General features: G+C 33.6%; 1 protein-coding gene across 4 annotated transcripts in view; it reads right to left on the bottom strand.

Moving 5' to 3' along the window:
• The window catches only part of LOC149488603 (E3 ubiquitin-protein ligase RNF19B-like), an 83437-nt gene extending 57168 nt beyond the window's left edge, over window positions 1-26269 (bottom strand). For 3 of the 4 annotated variants that reach the window (XR_016315592.1, XR_016315593.1, XM_089695142.1), the window contains exon 1: window positions 25706-26268. Coding sequence is in view for 2 of the 4 variants with exons in the window: in XM_089695142.1 (XP_089551268.1) it covers window positions 25706-25832 (127 nt within the window). In the remaining 2 variants the exon portion in view is untranslated. Of the gene's footprint in view, window positions 1-25705 lie in introns of all 4 variants that reach the window. The other variant, XM_089695143.1, reaches the window with a different exon arrangement.
• Window positions 26270-27174: the final 905 nt, after the last annotated feature.

Genomic DNA, 27174 nt, shown 5'->3' with positions numbered 1-27174 from the left:
ATTTGAAGATTATTAACCCGGCTAAGTGATCGATAAATGGCAATATACGGTCAAGCTCGTTTCATTCACCTTAATAGCATTGACCTTTGGAAGGCTGATGATCTTTCTACACTTTGTCCGATTTGATATAGTTTAAAAATTTACAGTAAAATCTGCACCGCTTTGAAAGTACTTGAACAAGAATGATAACAAGAATGAAGAATGAAAAGATGGACATCTTTTTACTTTACCACGTAAGTCAACTTTCTAAAGTTTTGCGGTGCTCTGAAAGTTTGTAAGTCTTCAGCACTTCTACAGGCGCAAGCCTTTATACTCTAGAACTTTAACCCTAAATCTATGCTAGATGTAAAACGATCAATATCGAATAGAGTTCCAACCGCACTGAGAATATGCGGCCAATCTCACGTTCTATTGACCTTAACAGCGGTACGTTTAACGCCCTCTTGGGAACTTAGTGATCTGTGATGCTATCCTACTTTACTATTCAATTTATTATGAGATTTTATATTAATTGCTTAGCGTAGGCTTGCATATTTGGAAAGTTCTGGTATAAGAGCTGCATGACTAGAGATAGTTTGGTACAAAATTGTCTAAAAAATTTCTCAGAACAGTCAATTTTTTCGCAAATATCCACGCAATATCTCTCATTATCAAGCCTTACGTGCATAACTCGCCTCTATATATTACTAGATTTCCGCCCCAGAAGGAAAACCCGCATAGTTCCCGTTCCCGTGAGATTTCCGGGATAAAACCTATCCTATGTGTTAATCCAAGTTACCCTCTATATGTGTGCTAAATTTCATTGTAATCGGTTCAGTAGTTTTTACGTGAAAGAGTAACAAACATCCATACATCCATACATCCATACAAACTTTCGCCTTTATAATAGTATTAAGATTAAGATGTCGGAAATTATTAAAGCATTCCGAGATGAAATTCGCTATTCCGGGGCTATTCGCCGGGAAACGGAGCTGGAATTTCCCCCAGGAGTTACAATATTGAACGGCAACATAAGCTTTATTAGCTCGGATATCAAATATTGTGTAGGTAATACGTATCTATTATGTACCTACCTTTATCATCGAAAGGTGAAAAATCGGTGTCAAAAACCTTAACATCATGAGTTTTATGTAGTTTATTTAGTCCTTTGAACAGAAGGACCCTATAGCATAAATCTGATGTTACCCAAGACAAAACAGTCATCTAAAGAAAGTTTGTTCTATCTCTAGGAGACACCAACTTCTACGTAACGTTCTCCTACATATCATGGATCTTACTTATCGTTTTCAACTCTCCAATGAGATATTATAAGCAGTAAGCACTCATGAAGACAGATCATTTAAAATGCCCCTAATAAGCTATCCATAAGTCAGTCTCGATTCGTGCTGCTTACCACGGCGGTGATTTTCGACGGCCAATTACACTTAAATCCTTTGGAAATGTTATTGCATCGTTATTTGATTTTATGCTCCCCTAGACTGTAGCAAACGTTTTATTGCTGTGCTGTTATTTGTGTTGATTTGTGTATCTTTCATATGCACAACGATAAGTTTACGACGGCATTACAATATATTCAAATCAAATAATACAGATTTATTTATTCAGCTAAACATAATGTAGGTACAATGTCCTTAGGGTGAATGTTTGCCTAGAAGGGAATTATAAAGTCCAGAAGGTACCTACTACGGTACTGTTATCTATTTTATTTTATACGGGAATCATACAGTCTCACACAAAAGGATAAGCAATAAAAATGACTTGACTGAAACACTTGGAATTTTTTATATTCATAACAAAAATTCATATGAAATTTTACCCCGCCAAAATTGTACTAAAAGTGAACTTATTTCATTAAGGGCTGATTTTTGAATTCTTGGTTAAAACTTATTCGTCGAATAACGTATTAAACTACCATTTCAAAAATGTATTCTTATTATGTACGTTACGTATTTGACAGGTGACATTTTAATATTATCGTGTAATACTTTATTTGACGGGTAAGTTTTATCCAAGGATTGAAAAATTGGCCCTTACTGGATTACAACGCATAGCGCATTAATTTTGTAGCGTAAGCGTATGTGATGAATCTCTGAGTACGTGCTGCGATGCATTTTTAACGACGATAGGAATTTTTATTACATTCTAAATATATTGCTCAAGTAGCATTCTTTGCATAATAAACAATTATTGTTGTGTGCCTAAATGTAAATATTTTTTTATGTGTAATATTGAGATTTAGTAGTTAGATTATAATATGTTCTGTTTTTTTTTAATATCTAATTTTAATCGTAAATTACAAATTTATTACAGCCCTCATTGTGTAATTCTTGCATAAAATGTACTTTATGCGTAGTTTTAATTAGGGTTGTAACGGAACTCCGCCTCCGCCTCCGTTACTGCGGAACTTCCGCAAAGAATTTAACCTCCGCCTCCGCATCCGCCTCCGCAAAATTTATGCGGAGTCATATCGGAAGTTCATTTACGATCACAAACAACGCGCAAGGAGCGATGCTAGGCGACGCAGCCCCTCGGCTGCGTGTTTTCAAGTGAAATGGTCGAGAGTTTGCTTAAGCCGCTGCCGCGGGAACACGGCCAAGCGAGTGGTGAGAGTGTGAGTGAATGAATAACAGGAATCAACTTGTCAAAGCGTTCGGTACCGCGTAGTTGCAATTGAGCCGTGATTGTTTTAAGTAATTTTGCGCGTAATTATTAGGTATTGTTATTTAAATAACGTGATGAAGCCGAAAACTAGTGAAATTTGGCAGTACTTTGTAGAAGTAGACGATAATTATAAATTTTCCCAACAAATTTCACCTCCGCCTCCGTTAACCTCCGCATCCGCGGAGGCGAACCTCTTCACTTCCGCATCCGCCTCCGCCTCCGCTAAGTAGGCCTCCGTTACAACCCTAGTTTTAATTACTACGCTATGCCCAAAAATAACTTATTTCTAAACGTGTAAAATGCAAACGTGAATAAAGAGGTATGTATTCTCATCCAACCTTCACACTCTTACAAAATATGCTATTCGATGTGTAAGAGGGACGACCTCGACCAAATATATTTTATCTTCAATTATGATTATTTTCTGGAGTAGTAATGGTTACGATATTGAACGTCAATATTCACGAGAATATGTACATAAAATGCCTTTCCACACTAAAAAAAATACCCAGTTTAAACCAAACATTCATTTTCAACTTCAAACTTTCATTTGAATGTAGCAACATACTGGCGACTTGTGAAATTTCCAAAGCATTACAACGCATTCTCTATACCTATTCCTATAAGGAAAACTGTATCGTAACAACTGGTATTGGTCATGTTGCGCGCCATTTCATCTGTAATGCCGACAACCACGTGCAACAGTACTCTAATAGCGTATTTACACATTTGCCTCGTCACTCGACGAACATTTGCATTGCATCACCGCGAGCCTCAGTTCACGTGCATTTGTAAGCAGGTAGTACTTAACGTTAGTAAATAAATAGTAAATACCTACTACGTTAATAAGTACCTAGTACTAGTAAGTTCGCGTTCGCCATTCGTGCCCATTGAGCATCCGAAAAACAGCTCTTGATGCGAATCACAAGGCGAATAGCGAGTGCACGTTTTACAAATACGTGTTCGTTATCCGCCTCGCAATTCGCGTGTGTAAACTCGGCATAACGCTAGATTTGTTCGTTGAAACCTGGTTACGCTAAAACTAGGTTACCTATCACCTCAGTCTCGCGTACAAGTACACACTTGAGTGAGTGGCTGCATGTTAAGCGGGTGCACACGGGTATACATAAAAGTGACTATGTAACGTGTTAGGTTTTAAGATGGGGATAAAATGTGATGAAAAAGAAATTTTATCAGGTTTAGATTGCATGTTAGGGATACAAATAGCAATATTTTTTATAATACAAAAACGTAGGTAAAAGTACGAACCGACATTTATTATTTTTACAAAATTTATTGAATTAGGTATTATAAATAGTGAAATAGTTACCAGCAACATTTTTTTTTATTTAGAAGGGACCAATGTCCAATTTGCAATGAGACAGAAAGTGTGCGTTTTACTCCTATAGATCCCTACTAATATTATAAATGCGAAAGTAACTATGTCTGTCTGTCTGTTACGCTTTCCCGCTTAAACCTCTCCACCGATTTTGATGAAATTTGGTACAGACAATCTTTAGAGTTTAGACCCTGAGAAAGAACATAGGCTACCTTTTATCAAAACACCACGCGGGCGTAACCGCGGGCGGAAGCTAGTTTAAGATAAATAATTAGTTAACGACAAACACCCAATAAACTTTATTTAACTGGTAATAATATTAAATTTTATATACAAATAATTCGAAACAGTAATTGGAAACGCATAAATCAATAAATCAAATAACCGAAGCATTTCGACCTTAGTATAATGGCAAAGGTAATTTTATGAACAGAAATACCGATTGGTATTAACGTATTTGAAGAGCAATGAATTCGAATAAGCATAATTTCCAATGAATGAATTTAAAAGGATTAATAACGGAATATTATTTTTTGTACTTAAAAATATATATGAGAGGACAAGTTCAAGATGTTTCGAGATGTTTTATATCCTTGACCATTAAAATTTTTAGTGAATATTCATATACAGGGTGTCCCACTATTGGTATACTAAGCGCGAAGGAACTTGTAGTTTTGCATACACTGATCACGTAAAAAATACATAAACAAAAAAATTACGTTAAAAAATTGTTGATAATTTTTTCCTGAAAATCCATGTTTTCTTCTCTAGCTTCGCGCAGCCGTCATATATCGCTTCTCTAATGTGAGCATTTTGTCTATGAAAACATAATCTTAAACGATAGCTCACGTGCTAGTGGCAAAAATGGGCGGGTTGCTTGCTATGGGTGTACACATAGAGTTTTAAGATTTCATCTATTTGAAAAAAAATGCATCTGGAATTTTTTAAGTATTTTTTACGTACTCAGCGTATGCAAAACTATAACCTCCTTTGAGCTTAGTATACCAACAGTGGGACACCCTGTATAAATAAATTGAAGTTTATTTAATTTCCATAAAATTAAAATAATTCAATAATAAAACATCTAAATAGAAAAGTTTTAAAAACCCATCAACTAGTACCTACTAGTTGATGGGTTTTTTTAACTTTTCGATACATACCTATGTAATTAGCGTGACAATTTATTTTGAAAACAACTTTAAACATATTTGTTCTTCCATTAAATATAATACTTTATACACATGAATAATTATTTATTATTTCAAGTCAGACGAGAAAACTTTAGATAGCCTGCAGTTACACAATAAATAAGAACGTACTAACTAATTCAATTTATCTTTTTCTTAAAATATCTGGTCCTGACAATATTATGCTTAAAGTATGCACTTTCTCAAAAAGATAAGATACTTTCGACTACAAATAATCTTAATCTTAATCCTATTAATATTATAAATGTGAAAGTTTGTATGGATGTATGGATGTATGGATGTTTGTTACTCTTTCACATAAAAACTACTGAACCGATTACAATGAAATTTAGCACAGATATAGAGGGTAACTTGGATTAACACATAGGATAGGTTTTATCCCGGAAATCCCACGGGAACGGGAACTATGCGGGTTTATCTTTGAAAACGCGGGCGAAGCCGCGGGCGGAAAGCTAGTACTATTATAAAGGCGAAAGTTTGTAAGGATGTATGGATGTATGGATGTATTGTAGAAAAATAATATCTAATATGTTATATGTGAACTTCTTACTGTACTGGCTGGTTTGGTGATATAGGTATATATATATGTTTCAAATAATAAAACATGTCAGTTCTGTTCTGCACTTCATTCTGTTGTTTTATTATAGGTTATGGGCCCAGAGAATCAGTAAAAAAGCAGTTTTTTTTAACAAGAATTTCGTTTTGGTACGAGTGTTAAAAAGCTTTTTTCACCACGTTTTTTCATTGTGTTGTTGGATATTCGTGAAATAAAATTTTTATTTGGAATTACGATGGCGGCCAACTACTTGATAAATGTACCTAAATTACGTGGACGGGAAAATTACAGCGAGTGGTGCTTCGCGGCAGAGAATTTCCTAATCCTTGAAGGCATGAAACATTGTGTAAAGCCAGAAGGAGCGAGCGTAGGAGCTGCAGATGACGAAAAAACCCGGGCAAAGCTGATTATGACAATCGATCCGTCTTTGTTTGTACATGTAAAAAGTGTAAGAACATCAAAAGAACTCTGGGAACAATTACAACAGTTATTCGATGACAACGGTTTTTCAAGAAGGATAAATCTGTTACGGAATCTAATTTCGATAAGACTGGAAAACTGCAGTTCAATGACGTCCTATGTGACTCAAATAATTGACACGGCTCAAAAATTATGTGGCACAGGTTTTGAAATAAATGACCAGTGGACAGGCTCATTGTTATTAGCAGGATTACCAGAGCGGTTTTCACCGATGATCATGGCAATAGAGCATTCAGGCATTAACATAACGGCTGATTCTATAAAGTCGAAATTGTTAGACATGGAGTCAACCATAGAGGAACATGATGAAGTTGGCGGAGCATTCGCAGCTCGTTCGAAGTACATGAAAAATAAAATGGCGTCAAGAAAAAATGTCAATGTTGGTAACATTGTCGATCCGTCAAAATCAAACGTCAAGGTGAAGACAGTGACATGTCTTACGTAGTATACTCTTTGGTGACATGTTACCGATGTAAACAAAAAGGACACTATCGAAATCAATGTACAAATAACGAAAACGCGTCGAACTCCAAAGAAAAACCCCGAATGCAGTCTAATGCTTTTAGTGCTGTGTTCCTAAGCGGGAATTTCAATAAAAATGCATGGTATATTGACTCTGGAGCCAGTGTACACCTTACGGCAAATGAAAGTTGGGTTATGAATGCGTCTTATGATCAGAAACAGGAAATTATCGTTGCAAACAGTGAAAAGTTGTCAGTTTTATGTTCTGGCGATGTGAAGATTACAACTACAACTGGGGGTTCAGCATATTTATGTTTGAATTATTTGTTATTGTACACTTATCAATATAACATTGTTAGATATAGTGGGGGTGTAGAAAAATAATATCTAATATGTTATATGTGAACTTCTTACTGTACTGGCTGGTTTGGTGATATAGGTATATATATATGTTTCAAATAATAAAACATGTCAGTTCTGTTCTGCACTTCATTCTGTTGTTTTATTATATGTATGGATGTATGGATGTTTGTTACTCTTTCACGTAAAAACTACTGAACCGATTACAATGAAATTTAGCACACATATAGAGGGTAACTTGGATTAACACATAGGATAGGTTTTATCCCGGAAATCCCACGGGAACGGGAACTATGCGGGTTTTCCTTTGAAAACGCGGGCGAAGCCGCGGGCGGAAAGCTAGTACTATTATAAAGGCGAAAGTTTGTAAGGATGTATGGATGTATGGAGCAGGTGAGCTACCTGATGTTAAGTGGTTACCATTGCCCATAAACACTAGCAACACTGGCGGTATCGAAAGTGCTTTGCTGATTTTTATGAAAATAGGCTACGTCTATAAAAAGGCTACAAATAAATACATACAAAAACTTATTACTCTAAATATAGTAGGTATGGGCTACGTCGGTAGTTCAAAGGCTATAAAACTTCCATTACATAACCTCTTCGATCTATACTCAATAACATCGAAACCTTCAAACAGATTGTAATACCACATATGACCAATGCAATTAATGAGTGTAGTGCACTTGCGAAGAGTGGTCACGACCACCAGTCACTTGGTGACATGTCTCTGTACAATCGATAGTGTGATTTGTGTAGATACTTATTGCGTTGACTGTCTTATCATTTCTACTATGCCGATTAACATCTTAACATCTGGATATAAAACCTTCAAACAGATTGTAATAACTAATACCACGTAGACCATAATCAATCAACGAGTGCACTACACTCGCGAAGTCAATACGATACAGGCATATAGTTAGAGGCGAGTGGTCACTGCCACCAGTCACTTAGTGATTCTGTGTTAGTATTGCTTTCTTTGCTATATTCCTATTTCTAATTCCTTCTTTTTGTAAGCTACCCTCAGTTGTACACTTGCTTATTTATTTCTTCTATCAAAAACTGTTTCATTCATATTTATTAAATAAATAATTATCCATAAAGTAGGTAGTTCTTCTTACAGAACGTAGAAATCGTATAAAACTTGTATGGTCGTCATATAAAATTAAGAACAGCCAATATTACATTATGATGTAGGTCAAGCGAATTTTCACGTCGTTGTTTTTCACAATTGTTTAAATACATTTGCAGATATTGTAAATAACTACCTAGTTACATAAAGTAAAACAGAATTGCACAAAAAAGTAAAACATACTATAAATAAGTTAGGTTCAACAGTCAACAATCGTATAGATGTCTGTAAAATAAACAATAGAAATATATTCTTGCATATGATATAATCGAAACTAAATTAAATATTCAATAACCTACACAAAAACTACACACGCAGAATAGCTGATTTTGCTAAAAGTTTCTCTGATATATTAATTAAGAATTACATTATTATTTAACTTGTAACTTTAGAACAAGAACAATGGAAATAGATATTCAATTTTAAACTAGTACTACATACAAAGAATATACCTACCATTGAATATTTATAAACATTTAGAGTTTTGTACATTAACAGTCTCCGAGCGCGAGATGATCGCATTCTTACACGCACAGAATCGCTAATAAAGCGAAACCGATTTACAATCATGTATAGGTACGTGAATATTTTATTAATGCTGACGAAGCGCAACAAACTCAATAATAATTAAAACATATAATCATCATTGATTATTACCTAGTTTATTTACGAACAGCTATGCTTTTTTAAGAAAAATTAAAATTGAAGGAATTAAACTGAGATCTGCCAACCCATTCTTGGCCAGCGTGGTGGATTATGGCCTTAACTCTCATAGGAGGCCCGTGTCCCAGCTGTGGGAACATATATGGACTGATGATGATGATGAAACTTGATGGAGATGATGTGGAACATTGTATGAAGAATAGCTTTTGACCGATCAGTATTAATTCAATTGGTATTATCTCGTCCTTTTGTCGTAAAGCGTCAACAATAAAAAAAAATAATTTGGAAAATCCAAAAGTGCACGCCTCATAATTTTTTTTTAATAATTATTTATTAATTATTATTTTTGTTTATTTAATAACAATTAAACCACATCGAATCAGACCCTGAAAAAAGAAATTCTCTTACGCTTGAGTATTCCTGAGCATACTCAAGCGTAAGAGAAAAAAAAAAAGACTCGATTAGTAAAGTGTTTCGGTCGCTATCGTGTTAACAAGAAAATCCTCCGCACATACAGACACACGGACGTCCAAGACAGAACTTTTTTAAACTGTTTTTTAACTAGTTTAAATAACAAAAATGACATCAAAAATATCATGAATGTTAAAAATAGTGTTTTTTCTTAATATGTGTGTGTATGTATTATCTTACAAGTGCAATGTATGATACATAAAGACATTTTAAGTTTGAAAAATCAGATGTTTTGCGCAAAGTGACAGTAGTACCCACCTCAACGCTTCGCTTATGAGGCGTGCAATATATAAGTTAAAAATAAATTAAGCCAACGAATAACTACACATAATTTTTCATTATTAAATTGCAGAACAAAAACAGAGCTATATGAAGAATCTCATAAAATAATTCAGCCACCCTTGGAAAATTTACCTTGTAAAATTTATATTTGAGAAACATCGTCCTTGGCATTTTAATTGAAGCCTCCTTGGAAATTGGGCATTGATATTAAGACTGTTTTAATAAACGTCGATAATAGGATACGAAAGAATTAAGTGCCTAATAGAAGTAATAGAAGTATTTTTAAAATATAATTATTAAATAACTATAAACAGCTTGACGCAATAATAGTAATTAGTTGTTGAAATATTGTAACTGGAGAAAAGGTGGGTTTGATCCCTAATGAAGTATGAAAATTGTATTTTTCTTGGTAAAAGGTTTATCTTATATGAATGCTCTGACAAAAGAGGAAAAATCTGAATCAGTTGTCTTTTTTCCATAACATACTATTTGTTTGGCTTGGCATTACATTCCGGAAACATTATCCAACGTGTTAATCCAACACGTATGTATAAAATTCCTATATTGTTTAGTATACGGACGTAAGCGAAGATCAAACCATAGAAAAACACAGAATGGAATCTTCAGAATGGAATCTTCATGATGATTGATGAGAAACCAATATGTCTTTATTTGAGAAACATTGTCCTTGGCATTTGACAACATCTGACTGCAATCCACAATCGACATCAACACCATACTCTAAACAAAACCCAACAAAAGCCAACAATAAAAACAGACATCCTCTAACCCACGACAACAATTGTTCTAACAGACTAACAGACAGTCATAGTTCCTCTTCCGCATAATAACAAACGACTGAGATGACGAGGTTACATTTATTGGAAGCATCTGTAATTCTTTAGAGCTGCGATGTATGACTTTAATCGTCGGATAGTTTGAATTTTCCCGTACCTCTTAATAAACATGAATCATTAGAATGAGTAGACCGTGTTCTGAAGTTGAATATTGAGTTGTTACTTGCTTCTAGAAGCTGTTATTTTGTACCAGTAAAATATCCCTTTGGCCATTTCTGACAAATCAACTCTATGACACTGTAACGTATTCGTTATTTTAGGTCTTTGGTAAATTATACATTTTAAAGTGGACAAATATTAGAAGTTGGGATTATCATCCAAATAACATCACAAAAACTTGTAATACGTTATCGAAATCGACATTATTTACTTCGTTTTTATTTAAATAACGTGAGGAATTAGCCTTCAAGTTAATCTATAAGCACATATTTATTTATCATAACATTAGCTTTACTATAAAAAAATTATTTTGTCGACTACCATTATTATTTTATTACTTGAATATGTTTTTATTTAAACAACTACAGGTATTTTTTTAACCCTTATTTCGAATTTGTCCGTACCACCGGACAAGTACTTTAAAAAAATCCACCGCCCCGTCTAATTCTATTTTTGCAACAAAAAAACTACTAAGCTATTGGGAGGTCGATCAAATTTTAGTAGAAAAATAAATTTTGCGTGTAATAACCCAGAGTTTGACAGTTGGCGAAAAAATGTCGGCGAAACTGCGCACTAAGAAAGTCTTTCAGGTAATTTATTAAAAAAATTTATTTTTTGCCTATGTTGCGTAGACTTTTTATTTGTGTTTTGTGAATTTAGTCTACTAACGTTCAAATAATACGATTTCATAGCTTTTTCTTACGTTATTCTTAATAATTATCGAGTTTTTCACTTATCCGCCACACCGGACTTCGTCGAAACACCTGTATTTATTGTGTCTTACAGCTTGTCCGTCACGGCGGACCTTGTCGAAATATGGTATGAAAGGTAAAAGATTTGAGTTGTCGGTATTACCAAAACATTACATCTAATCTCAGTACCTATCAACTTGTTAGATACTTCTTATCTACCTAACCTTTACATACGACTTCCCGACGCCTTTGACTCCAATTATAGAGCAAGTTTTCCCGAACCAGTCGCAGGAACTCAATTTTGCAAACTTACCTTCTGTATCGTCTTTACCCTCGTTGCCAACACATGTGCATAGAAAAAGAAGACTCAGAGAACCATCAGTTGTGACAAAAAAGAGACCCAAGCAAATTCAAAAGCTTTCCCTCTCTTACAAATGGAAACAGAGTACCTTTTTGTATAGAGCCCAGATAGAAGATACTGCAGTAGTTGAAGATCCTCCCGTAGTACGTTCACCTTTAGATTACTTTTTTTCATAGTTTCTTTGTACTTTTATAAAAAATAAAGGCTCTTTTACTATTATATTCTTTTACTTTATACTATGCAACTTCTTTCACGTATTCGATTAAGTCCGTTAGGACGGACGTCGGACAAGTCATTTTAACACTTTTTTTACTAAGATTCGATAATGTCCGGTGTGGCGGACATCGCTTTTCTCCATAAGGGTGGGGGGTAGATTTTTTTTTTCTTTTTTTGGAGGTTTAGAAAAACCATGGAAACTAGGTTATACAATAAAATTTTAATAAGTTTACTATCACCTTCTCTGTCGAAATAAGGGTTAAAAATGCAAATATTTTCGTATTACCAATAACTCATCTAAAGCTTAAATACAATTGCTTATGAAAAAAGGATTTTTTTATTGAATTTATATTCTGCAGACTGCAGTACATCAAGAAAACATCTCTGTTTTATATAACTAGGTAAGTACATGGTAAAGGCAAAAGACTAAATAGCTTGGTTAAATTATTACTACTATTTTTAGAAATCGAAATGGACCTGAGATAAATATGCGCTTGACATAATACCCCTGTGCAATGCCCATCCGATGCAGTCAGCTGATAACAAGGGACAGGCGCTTACCAAGCCTACTAACAAAATGAGGGTAGTTGGGACGTCATTGCCTTAACAACACACGATCACCGACGCACAATCAACAAAACAAATGCGCTCGATTCAAAGTTGGATGTAAGGCGACATTTTATAGTATTTGGCAGCTCAAATTTTTTCCAAGTTACGAGTAGTGACCATTATAAATAGTGAAATAGCTTGCATATCAACTGCGTGATTAAATGACTGGAGCGTGTCGACTGCCACGTGCTTTATTTCTATGGCTGAGTCAGGGCTCAAGACTCAAGAGACCGGTGGTCATTGCACCGAACGATTGGTTAAAGGAAAAAAGGTGTGTAGACTTGATCGTTGAATGAATAGAAAACCCGAACACGAACAAAGATAATGTGAATTGTGTTGAAATTGATTTATCACCCGAACTCTTTAATGAACTTCTTGCACGAACGTTAAAATACAATAAAACAAAAAATTCAATTGTTTATTAAAGTATAACAATAGCATGAATGTGGCAAAAACACATTTCCTCGAATAATCGCCATGAAATGCAATAATGTATTATGATGTTTAATAACTTGACGATTTATTTTTTTAGTTACATAATGGCTGGACCTTCTCAAAATCCCATGCGACAGTGTGTAGCCTGTAAGTGCATTCCACACCAACCCTCATTCTCATTTGTCTAAACACTAACACACACATCTTAAAACCAGCAACAAATACGATCTGAAGTGTGAACAAACTCATACACAATGATACATGAATGACAATATTTGCACCACTAATGACAATATTATCACTGCTAAAATTCGTCACTACAATCTGGCCAAGGTCACGGGAAGGCTGCGCGTCAACATCCGACGGAGAGCATCACAAACAAGACGCGAATAAACAATGGCTATGCAATTCAACAGCCCAGTTATCTTGAGAGTTGAGACCGCTCCAATGTAAACGGAAATTGTGCTCTAAATATTTTCAATCTGTAAACCGCATGGGTTTTGTGGTTTTGTGTCAAACATTGTATCAGTGAAGTCGGAATGCTTCGATTGTTTTGATGACAGTCTATTTCCGAGACAAAGATAATTAACTTCATAAAACGAAAGAATTTAATAAAACCGTTTCAAATTGTTCCTTCCAATTTCGCCAACTTTGCGACATAACTCATCAGCAAGGAAAAATACATTCGAGCTAATATATTTGTTTACCGGAAAACCGAGAGCATGTAGCCGAGGAAGTCATAACTTCGGTATAAGAATAATTTGCATGAAAGCATGTCGATTGGGTCTGTAATAACAAGCAATTTTCTCGACATGCTCAATTTAGACGTATTTGAAGCCATTCCGTGGAAAGGATCTGAGGTTGCGTATAATTTCTGGGAAATGTTTCGTATCTACTTGTATAGGCTTTCGTTCATTTATGAGTTCCAGGATTCAGGTGGGTTTCAGTTGGAATTCTAGGAAGTAAGGATCGATCGTTAAAACCTTCCTATTCTCAGGAAATCATTACTTGACTGCTGAATACAAGGTCGCGTTAGAGAATATATTCTATGATACAAGCCTCACATTTTTCCTATATTTTTAAAATAAGTCTTAATATAATATATAAATCTCGTGTCACAATGTTTGTCCTCAATGGACTCCTAAACCACTTAACCGATTATAATAAAATTCGCACACCATGTGCAGTTCGATCCAACTTGAGAGATAGGATGCTAGTTTTTTTATATTTTTTGTCCTCATGTTTGAGTTACTGAGACTTTGTTGTCTGCCTTCAGGCTGTATCTCATAGACCGTGATAGCTATAAAGTTGAAATTCACAAGTAATGTATTTCCATTGCTGCTTTAACAAGAAATACTAAAAATTAAAAAAATATCTATTAAGGGTCCCTATAGTACGGAACCCTTCGTGCGCGAGTCCGACTCGTACTTGGCCGGTTTTTATTATATGTAACTGTGTTATCTGATATCACCTAATATTCTCCAAGCTCTCAAAACAAGCTATACACGCAGAATATATTATACTTACACCCACTTTCATAAAAGGCAGTCTTCTTAATTTTCTTAACGGTTACCTGCAAACGAAAAGTTTCATTTTACATTTCAATATAGAATAATTAACATATATGTTTAATTGATGATTATTTGTTTACAGCCATTGTGCATAGCCATTAGCTTTTATGGTTTACTTTACAAACGACAATGACATAATCTTCATTTATGAGTTATGACTATGGTTATGAGATTAACAAATAAATTACCGATCTTTTTCTTCTTATCGACATTAAATAAAGTTCAAGAATCATATTCTACCAAGAGATACCATTAACGTTTTAAAATATGTAATTGTAATTCTGGAATCCAAGAAATTGAATACAGATCAAACTCATCTCATTCATTTATAAACGGGGCTTCTTTTAAAAATTGATAATCCATTATCGAATTTTAAGTTATTTAAAGTAAAATTAATAAGCGGGTACTACAGACTTCAGAAATTACGCATTACAAAATTCCTCAATAAACGCATATTATACAAATTACAATGGCCTTTCATATAACTGCCTTAAAACCTGAACATATTTGTAAGTTTATGGAAACATCGATCGACTTATCTCATAGAAAAAAAAAGAGAAACGTTCAAAATTAATATTGATGAAGCGTTACATATAAATAATTCAAATGGTTGAATTTAAATTGAGCTGTTATGTTTTATAGCCGCATTCTAAACAGCTTATGAAGACGTGGTTTGGTTACCAAATAACAAAGGGAGATGTTATAATTTAAAAAATAATAATGTACTATATAGACTACTAGTACCTACTAGCTTTCCGCCCGCGGCTTCGCCCGCGTTTTCAAAGAAAAACCCGTTCCCGTAGGATTTCCGGGATAAAACCTATCCTATGTCCTTTCTCGAGTATCAAAATATCTCTATACCAAATTTCATGCAAATTGATTCAGTAGTTAAGGCGTGATTGAGTAACAGACAGACAGACAGAGTTACTTTCGCATTTATAATATTAGTATGGATAATATAATTAATAATCATAGTTATTACTTCATTTAAAACGTAATATATTTGTTATGACTTATTTAAGACTTACGTAGGTACAGACTACATGGGTTTAAAAATATTTCAATAGTATTTAAGCTTAGGTTCATAATTATCATGAGTTTAGTATGCAATAAAGCTGAGAATTTACTATGACATATTTCTGCAATTTAAATGCAATAATTTTAAACATTCTGAAACATTGTAACATTATGTAACACGTATGCATCAATGTCTCACCGAGTAAAAAAAAAATTAAAAATGCATGGAGTGTTGTTACTTTGTGTCGATTACTTTTTTTATTAGATATAATAAGTACTTGTAAGTTTAATAAATGTATAACAAAATATTCAAATAAGCATTAAACACAGTAGTACAATAAGTAAACAAAATTATCTCTCGGCAACTACAATCAAGTTTGCAGAAGCTATCGCGTTAATAAACTTCCATAAATTTATTATGGCTGCATAATCTATTCATATTTTATATCTCGCATACATATGTGTAATGAAAATACATTTTATTAATCATAAAATATCTTTATTTAAAATGTTCTAGAATAAAAGATCTTTAATTCTAGAATATTACATTCGTCATCACTGTTTAAAACATAAAAGGAAGATTATATTAAACAAGAATCAAACTAACAAATATAATTTATTATATAAAAATCTTAAATCGATAAATTATACTTCCAACGATACTATCAAGCAAGCAATTAAATATTTCAAAGTATTAACTAATTTTATTCACATTCTGTAGTTGGTCCAAAAAAATACCGCAACGGACGAAAAATTAAATTACCTTAAATTGAATATTATATCCTCCAGAATTACATAACCAAAAAATATTTAACAAAAACGAGTATTTGTCACATAAATTACAGTAATCTCCCGCTCACGACACATCATTCGACAGTTTCGAACCGGTTTCACCGAGAGATGGTGAAAGTGGTGCGTGCCAGATTCAGCTCATCATATCTGGGTAACCTTAATTTTTATATTAATACCATTAAAAATAAACCCCACTTCTGTGCTCACGTATTATTTGTAGGACGAACGACAAATTCCTTTACTTACGTCATGTTACGATTTTGCACTGTGCAGAAAATAAGTTTTAAAATTATAACGGGTTTCAGATGTATATCAATTTAATTTATTGATTGCAAAAGTATGACATAGCAAAAATACATGGAAACAATTGCGTAAAATTTATCATTTTCAACTCTGCGGATTATTTTCTTATCATGAACTACGTAGCATCTATTTGTTTACAAATAAAGTGCAATTTCTTAAACCTCACACATACTTTATTATACTTTAGGCACATATTATTATTTGTGGAACATTATCATGGATTAGCGATATCGAAGAAAGTGAATTTATCTACTAAAAATATACATAATAATTACGATGAAGAGATATCGAGTTGAGATAAGGAATCAACAAAGAAATATATTTTGATGATTAGTACTGAAACAAACACAACATTATACTTAACAGAAAATTGGCAAGAACCCCGCTCTTATCCCAATAAGAGCTGAAAATGTACAAGGGAAATGATTCCACTTCCAACTATTAAACATAGATGACCATCTCCTCAGGCAAGGCTGTTGAGTAAAATTCGACCCGTACTTGACTTACCATACCCTACACTAGAACAAAGATATATTGATATTGATGCCCAACTATATTAACTTCGTTATCAAGTTATTAAGTTCCTGCTACAGATGCCATGAGGTATTTTTACTCATCCGTTGTACTTGATGATAAGAACAAGGTGAGTCTTAAACTAATTATACCTGGAAATAACAATGGTATAATTGCTTTATCACAACCATGAGGAACAAATCGGATCATTCTTCGGAAAAATGTCTCAATTTCCACTTCAGTTTTCTAGGCCAAGAAGCAATCTTGCACAGTACAAAACACAGCGTCCCATTGCCATACGACTTACAAAGCTGGTGCATTTCAACAAAGCATTTCTTTAAATGTTAATATTTTCACAAGTCTCGCACCAACAAGAGAAAGTTCCAGTGGAAATCTTTGTTCGAGACAACAGCAGTTTTAATTTCCATCTGGCTCGACTGCAAGGTCGGTGGACAAACAGTTGACAAGAACAATTTACGTAAAACTTTAATATTGTTTGCGTAACAAATATTCAGGCTAATCGTCCGACATTTTGGCAATGGCCGTGTCCTCGTGAGATGGTTAGAGTTTTATCTTTATGTATTAACTTTTATTAATGCACACAATGTAGGTGCAAACTCAAATAGAGCGACAATGTATTTTTACACACACAATTTTAGCTGGCAAGATTTTGTTCTTTTAGTGGATATATTTTTCTTAAAAGTACGAAATTTTTTACTTTTCTAATCTGCTAAAACTTAGAATTTTAATACAAGGAGCAGGCATTAGCATATTAAAGTCAGTCTTTAATTTCATCCTTAGCAGACTTACTCAATCTTCGGAGCTTCTAATTTTATATCTCCAAATTTTTTGTCCGTAAAAAGGTTTCCTGCAAAAAAACGTTGGTCGGTGGTATTACCTTCACGGTCTGATTCCTGCTGTAATGGATAAACGTCCTAGATACAACGGACATCCCACGCGTTTGCATATCTTATGCTTTCTTGCTTCATACAGCACACTTACCTATACCTCGAGTCGAGCAGAACAGTTGAAAGATGGGAATGAAAATATATTAAACAGATTCTAAGCGAAAGATTTAAATTTCGATAAAGTTAGAGATAGTTTTCATACTTATCATGGAAGATATCGCAAAGTTCCTCTCGCATCTATTACTTATGTAGTCAAAATAGAAGCTATTACTTTTTGCCTTATGATAACTTATTATAAGATAATCCTTTGTCTAATCGACAGAATTATAGCAAATTTATAAAAGACCATTACATTTGCCATGAATAAAATAATTTCTTCGAACAATTAATAAACTCTCTTTCCAAAACCAATGCAATTCGAAATATTTGATCAGAACACCACACAAATACGCTATCGGGCGTACAATTCGCGTTTTTGTCTGGCTGCTTATTATTCATCAGTTGTAACAAACGAAAGTTGTTGATTGATACCTCATTAGCCATTCAGTGTGCGCGCTAACAGACACGTAAGCGAATCTTCACTAACTAATTTAGCAATATTTGTTCGATAGACGTCGTCCGTCTCAAATTTGAATATTACCAAAGTTAAGAAAAAACTGTTTTAGTGTAGTCATCGTCATCTCAGCTGTGGGACATCCACTGCTGGACATAGGCCTCCCCTAATGGGGAATTTTCTCTCCACGCTTGGCGGGTTGGTGAGCCCAGTTTACGGTGGTGGTGTTAAAACAAGAAATACTGCTGCCCATTTTCAGTTGATGTATCCCTTAGTCGCCTTTCACGACACACCCACGAGAGGAATGGGTCGAGGTGTTATTCCTACAGACAAGTTGAGTGCAGTAGTGTGGATGTCACATTTCCCCCTTGTATGTAGTAGTGTGGATGTAGTATTGTCGCGCAGTAGTGTGGATGTCACATTTCCCCCATATCCACATGTCACCCTTTAATGTGGATGTCACATTTCCAATCAAATAAGTATTTTTAGAAACCTGACATACTACCGATTACAACGACTAACTGCCGGAAATACATTCTCGTATCAAATACCGGTTGGTTATGAGAGACAACTTTTAACTTAAAACAACAACTATATTAATTATAAAGATAGAGAGGAATTGAAATATGAAACAAAATAAAAACGTTTCAATATGACTGTTTACTTTGTACTCTGTAGATAATTAATTCAACAATACATTGATCTCACACAAGATAGGAGATTATCAACACCGTGACTATAAATGTTTTGAAACAATGTACCAATCTTCCTTCTAAAAAAACAATAAATCATCAGTGACCATGTCTGTTAAAATGCCCATTCTCAACAACAATACCCCTAAAAAACTCGGCATTTCACGATCCACTACACCTACCCATTAAACATGTGTTACTTACGAATTACGTTATACGTAAGTAAAACTAATTACCCTAAGTTGTTCTATGTTCGGCGTAACAAATTATACAAGTCGGTAACGCACTGTAACTGTTTAACTTAACGCTAATAACCACATTAGCCAGACGGTTACGGTAGACGTCCGAGACCGTTACTCCACTGATGAAATGCCTATGGTAAATGAAATATGGATCAGTGGGTCATTTGAAAGCTATTGATACACGATTAGGCGATAATTGACTTGCCCAATGTGTTATTTTACTATGGTAGATATGACATAAGAGTATATTTGATCATACGATTGTAGCTTAATATTTCCGCGTTTTTTTCGACCTACAGTTACAACAGAAGACGTCCAAGGCTTAAAATATGCAACATATAATGAAAAAACAATTTTAGGTGTCAGACCTCATATTTATTTCATATCGTTTATTAATTCAGGTAATTACAGAACTTTTATACCGTCACGATATATTTTAGTCTACAATAAATAACATACAAAGAAAATATGACTGCTAGGTGTGTTGTGTTTGTATTCGAAAATGTCATAACCATATTATGTGGACATTGAGCGGGAGCGACGAGCGTTGGCGGTTAGAGCCAATATTATGTTGGCTCGTAGATTTGCTCGTTGTAGTAAGGACGTAAAAATAATGCTTTTTAAGGCGTTCTGTCAGAAATCAGAATCTCTACACGAGCAGTCTATGGGCCAGCTATGCGGATCGATCGCTAAATGCTCTTCGTGTCCTGTATAATAATGCCTTCCGAATGCTGTTGAAACTGCCACGCTTCTGCAGCGCCTCCGGGATGTTCGCTCAAGCACACACATCGGATTTCTGGGCCGTCATTCGCAAACAAACAGCTTCTCTTTTAAGGAGAGTGCGGGGCAGTTCCAACAGTATAATAAGGACCATTGCGGAGGATGTAAGTGCGCCCATCATGGGACACTTTGTGCGTACACTTGTTGCATCAAAGCGACTTGTCTATGCGTAGAGTGTCCTATGGTGGACTTAGTTATAAGGACTTAGTTTTTAGTTTTTTAGATATAATTACTAACACTAATACTTAGGTTTTTATTTTACTAACAAAATATGGATCTGCGATATCTGAATTGTATGCAAAATAAATAAATAAATAAAATAAATAAATAGGTCATAGCCTTATTTTACTCTCTTTCTTTGTTGTCATTTTGCTTTTTGGGAGTCAGACTGCCAAATGGTTAACAATTAACACCAAATAAACTATTAAATATTTTGAAGATATTAGCAGAAGTTTATTTTTAGACTTCGGCGTTTCTTTTGTCACGTTTAGTACCTCATCTAGTCAAGTAAACAATAAAGTGTATCAGACAAATTGGTTAATAATAGGTAGATACTTCGGGCAAACAATAGTTACACATTATTCCGAAATATTATCTAACGAATATGAAAATGAATTACATAATGTGAGTCGACACTTACATAATATCGCCATTTACCATTAAATATTTGAGTAACATATGAAATTATTTGTTCAAATTAAATTTTTATGCCTACCAGCTCCTTTTGGGTTACGTTTTTCAAAGCATCTTTTAAATAAACATAACATACCTACTTATTATATTTTTAGAGAAATCGCATTCGTCAAGCCACCTCATTAATTTTAAAACTGTGTTTTCGAACCTTAGTTTAAACTTCACACAAAGTTTATTTCAGACTATTTCTTTTTTATTTTACGTAGCCCGTAGTATTTACTATTTAATAAAGGAAAATAAATAAACTAAAGTTTACAAATTGTCACTTCAGCATTACTTAAACATCGTATGAAATCCAATAGCTACAAAACAAACTATGTAGTAAAGTACATTTATCAATACCAATTTAAACTTCTTTGTTTGAACAAAAGCTCAAGCAAATTATTCGTCTAGACTCTAGACAGTCTATTAGACTTAACTTATCCTAGACGAAATGCGACTAGAGGAATACCTAGAAAACGTTCAAGCACGTACTGAAACTTGTTTACGTCTTCTTTCAGAAGTTATTCTAAAGGACAATTTTATTTAAGTACATAGAGCCTACATAATATTGTTTACTCATCGTAGGACTATTCAGGATTCTTATGGTTTCTCAATACATCATTTAATTTGTTATTTACTTGTTGATGAAGTAAGCAATACGACATTATAAGAGCGACGTATAGAGATTGGAAAGTTGTATGTATTGCTCGCAAAAAAGCGGCTGTAAAATGTATTGAGAACTTGCTGTACCTTGATTAGGAGTAGTAGGAAACTGGCGGTTAAGCGTGATTATAACGATTACGACTAGACTAAATCCCTCGGATATCAAACAACGAGTTTAAAACTACCTTCATGCAATGTTTCTATAATTTTGGTGCTGTAGTTTTTATGTAATTGTGAATTAAATATATTTCCAAACATACATCTTAATTTGCAAAACTTAATCGTAAGATAAAATAATTAAAAGAAAGTCTTGAATATTAACTGCGGAAAATTTCAACGACGGCATTCCTATCAAAATGTGACTAAGAAATTGGAACAGTAGGTACTTAGGGCTGTTTATTTAGATTGGCGCAAAAATCGATAGCATTAATACCTCACTATGACGCAAATCAAAATCAAGATAATTTTTTAAACAATATGAAATTTAAATGGCTATTGATAAATAATAACTTTGTTTCGTTTGGAACTAGGTCGTAGTTAAACTTTAAACTATTGTAAATAGTTTAATTATTCATCCAAAAACCCTGCCAACTTCCGAACAAGTAACTACAAAGGTATTCTTCATTTTATAATTTATATACGCCAGGGTTGCTGGGTAACCTTCAAATAATTTAATTATGTACGAAATCATGTATTGAGCGTACGTTTTTGCTATGACTTTAAAATTCATGTAGGATGGACTGGAGTAAGTTTCTTCTTTTTTTATCAAAAATATAATTTTTATGGTTTTTTCATCACGCCATTACTATTAAATTGACCCTTGGATAACCTATTGCCCATATTGCAGTAAGGCTACTACATAACAATGGGAAAACCAGTATAAATGAGTTAAATGAAATACCACAAGATACACTTGTATGGATTTTCCATTTTTAATAAAGAGTAATTATATTTATTAAAATACAATTATTCTGCAATAACTTTTGAAATTGCTTGTTAAGTAACATGATGTAAAATTAACAAAGATTATATAATTTATTGAGTATAATAAATCCTTAAGTCAAAAAATTGTGAAAGTTTGTAAGTATGGATGTATGATACTCTTTCACGAAAAAACAAATTGACGGATTTAGATGAAACTTTACATAAATAGTAATATAGGTTATACAATAAAAATATTGTCAATCCGGGTAATTGTGAACAGGGGTGATTGGAAAGACCTAACATTGACATATCCTTAAAAACTTTCATATGTTCATAATATGTTACATATATCTAGATAGTGTGAATATAGGACAGTCTTATCTATTTAACTTGTGATATAATCTACTGTGATATCAGAATAACATAGTGCATTTAACTGACTCATTATAAAAATATTAAATATTGTAAGATAAACACTACTGTGTGCACATATTGTTCAAATATATTGTAATAGTGTTGAGAAGTTCATAAGATGTTGTTCAATGTCATTTGATATTTTTATTTCACATTATTTATCACTAGTGGTCCGCCCCGGATGGCCCGTGGTACATATTTCGCAAAAAATTTCTCAGAGTCTAAAGATTGTCTGTGCCAAATTTCATCAAAATCGGTTGAGAGGTTTAAGCAGGAAAGCGTAACAGACAGAAAGAGTTACTTTCGCATTTATAATATGTATTATAGTAGGGATGTATAGGAACACTATTTCTTTGAATTTTAATTAAGTAAGTATACAATAGGTGTTTCTTTATATTCATTTTTTTTATTCACATTAGAACTACTATTAATTATCAATGTTCAGTCTGAAAATTAGGATAAACAGTAAATGTGTAACCTTTAAAAAGTAGGTGAAGGATACTTAAAACTATAAATTATTGTATCAAATTCTAATTTACGACCAAATTATCGCAACTGTTGATTACATTTATGGAAATTTAATTTTTTATTACATTATTAGCATATAACTTAGTTTCTCTTGAGGTTTTATGAATAGTATTGAAGTGGTCAGATGATATAGTTGATATAGTGATACAGATGATATAGTGTTACTATCAGAATGCCCGATTCAGCTTCAGTCAATGTTAACCACCCTCAGTGAACATAGCAAAAAATGCAGGATTAGAAATCAACTATGACAAAACACAAATTATGACAAACAGACAGAAAATACCTTTATATGTAGACACAAAAGAACTGAAATATACAGATGAGTACATATATCTGGGTCACCTTATCTCATTTAAGTCCTGCACAGAGAGGGAGATATCTAGAAGAATAACTATGACATGGAACAAGTACTGGTCTATGAAAGACATATTTAAAGGACCAATACCAGTACGCTTGAAGACGAAGGCCATGAACAGCTGCTTGTTACCATGTCTAACTTACGCATGCCAAACCTGGCCACTGACCAAAAAATCTCTTAACCAATTAAGAGTCTGCCAACGAGGAATTGAAAGAAGCTACATGAATATTCGATTAAAAGACCATATAAAAAATACATCAATAAGGAAAGTAACAAAAGCGAATGACGTCGGTAATCATGTTCTTCGATTAAAATGGAGATGGGCAGGACACAACCAAAGGCAAAAAGATGAAAGATGGTCAACGATCATTACAAACTGGTTTTTAGCGGACAGGAGCCGAAAAAGAGGCAGACCCTATAAAAGGTGGCAAGACGACATTGTTGGTGTAGCGGGGAACCACTGGGTAAAACTGGCTAATGATAGGCAGAAATGGAAAATTTTGGAGGAGGCTTTCACCGCACAAAGCGGTCCTTACAATATAGAATAATAAGATAAATACTAACATAGAATAACTAAAAATGTCACTAACAATACACATAATTATATTAGTTTTTAAGGTTTTATTATATAAAGTATTTAGTATTAAGTTAAAGTGTAAATTTTTTTGTAAAAGTAAGGAAATAAAAGCTTATATTATTATTATTATTGAAGTGGTCTCTTTTTAAATGTATATCACTCTGATATAAAGTTATATACTCTGTTTTCATGTAAAAAATGTGTTAATTTTTATGTCTATTATAATTAAAATTTAAACATTTCTTTTAAATTGTTCTTTGAACCCATTACAAAAATATATGGATGGGTGACAATATCCAAACAACTACTTACTATGGTAATTTTATGGAAAAAATTAATTAAGTACTTACTACTGCAATTATTACATTTTTTGCTTTTATAAAACACCTTGCTATTTCTTATCAGAGCAGGAAAATATTGATCTAGATAATCTTGTAAATTCTTCACAATTTAACATCAATTTTCTGCAAATTATAAACAATTACCTTAATTATCTCTTTATTGGAAATTACTATTAAAACAGAGAAAAGGTTTATTTTCGTTCAAATGTATTAAATAAATATTAAAATATTATAGGACATTATTACACAAATCGACCTAGTCCCACAGTAAGCTCATTTAAGGCTTGTGTTGTGGGTACTAGGCGACGATAAATATAATATTTAATAAATACATATATATAGATAATAACACCCAGACCCAAGAACAAATAATTGAGTTCATCACACAAATATTTGCCCTGACCGGGGATCGAACCCGGGACCGTCGGCTCAGTAGGCAGTTACTTTACCACTGCGCCAACCGCGTCGTCAAAAATAATAATATTATAAATATTATAATTATAAACTTTGTAGAAAAGTAACTGTAACAAATACTATGTTATATTTGTATGGAAGGTCTCTAATTCTGTTTGTCCTAGGTCAGTTCAATGATAAATTAAGATGGATAATAATAATTAATTGTTGGCAATGACAATCTTATTTAGCAAGGAAAGGTCGAGTAGCATGGAGCTTAGTGGCAATGACCTATTTGATAACACATGTTTGTTTAAATATACTTACAATTATTTGGATCAAAAATAACACTTAATTTTTTAGTATTATTTTAAACTTCTGTACTAAGGAATTAAGAAATATCCTAAAAAAATACAGACTTGTAATTAAATATTTCATTTCTACAAATAATTTATGTACAAAGTGTTCTTAAATATTTATTTAAGGGTAAATAAATAAAAAGTGCCATATACCTGAGTGGGCAAGTCTTCTCCCAACCAAAGGGCTGTCCAGCAGCAGTCGCCGCAGCGACCACCTGCCGAAGACACCGCTACCCCAGCCGCACCCTCCACCCCGACGCATCCCTTCGCGTTCCACCATCACTACGAACCCACGCACATCACACTAACACTCAATAATTGTTCTACCACACTGTTTGTGAATTATCATTAGAAGCGATTCGACCGTGTTGCCCCTTTACCCTACTGTGTTAAGTAACAACCCACTCGCAACGCATCAGAGAGAAAGTAACGATGGTCAGACGAAATCGTATGCGGCCGCGCTCTCAGATGATGTTACAGAGAATGTTAGCTACCATTGTGTTTGAGTGTAACGTAGGATTCCTACCCCACGAGTATTACGATCAACTACCAGTTGTTTGGAACTTCGAATCAGTTAGCAACATATTATGGTAGTTACAAACACGAAAGAGAATACGTTACAATAAGACACATTTTTTATGCAATATTTTCGCACAACAAGCGTAACACAACACGTCTGATTGTAATTAGCTGTCACTCTGACTGTCAAATATAAAATGGCAACAGTTTTATTATGTTGCCAGTCGAGTTATTGCCCAGATGTTTTTCGAGTCACAATAATTCACAAATTGAAAAAAAATGTAAATGTTACAAGAAATCAAATTTGTAAATTAATTTTGGGGGGGGGGGGGGGACAAGTTGTTTGTTTTTTTTTTCAAATATTCGCAAGATGTGAATAGGCATGACGACAGTACCCATAAATGATCGTATTAGTGTTTTTAAGGGAAAATGTATAATAGATAAATTACATATAGTGACTTAGAAATCTTAAAAACATTAAGATTAATGAGATTATCAATAAAATAAAACATTGAAATACTGCAGTTGGCCATTTTGACTAAAACACGCGTGACGTCACGCATAAGTAAACAACTCACGTCAGATGTTTTTTGTTGTTATGAATATGTTGAGAATACGCATTTTTATTTATTTTCTATTGTTTCACGTATGCTTTATCGACTCAGAACAGAAATATAATTGCGAATTCACGAATACATGGTTCGGGGTTCTCCGCGCCAACTTTATACAATCATTTCTTATTATTTTCTCGCTTAAAATAATTACTAACACATTTTTGAGCATTATTTTTATGTGGATTCACACTGCAATACTGCACACCACTTATAAACTTTGAAATTCGTTTCTATAACACATATTAAATAAATATTTTTTTAATTTTCTTCGCAATGCGTACAAATAATTACGTATTTACCAAAGTGTGACGTCACGCCTACGCCATGACACCTGCGAGCTGTTTTGGCACAGTTAATAAATATTTTTTTGGAAAATGGCTTTTATCTTCGTTAAATTTAAGTATATTACCGAAATATAGGGTTTTTCTTGTATTGTAAACGTATACACACATAATGGAAGAGGATTTCAAAATCTTTCGTCATGCCTAT

This window comes from Colias philodice, chromosome 5, assembly GCF_061535455.1.
Source record: "Colias philodice isolate Cphi_HAF_F1 chromosome 5, ilColPhil1 Martin Lab GWU primary, whole genome shotgun sequence".
NCBI classification, from domain to species: Eukaryota; Metazoa; Arthropoda; class Insecta; order Lepidoptera; family Pieridae; genus Colias; species Colias philodice.
Note: the sequence above shows the minus strand (reverse complement) of the source record. Positions and strands in the feature narration are given on the sequence as shown.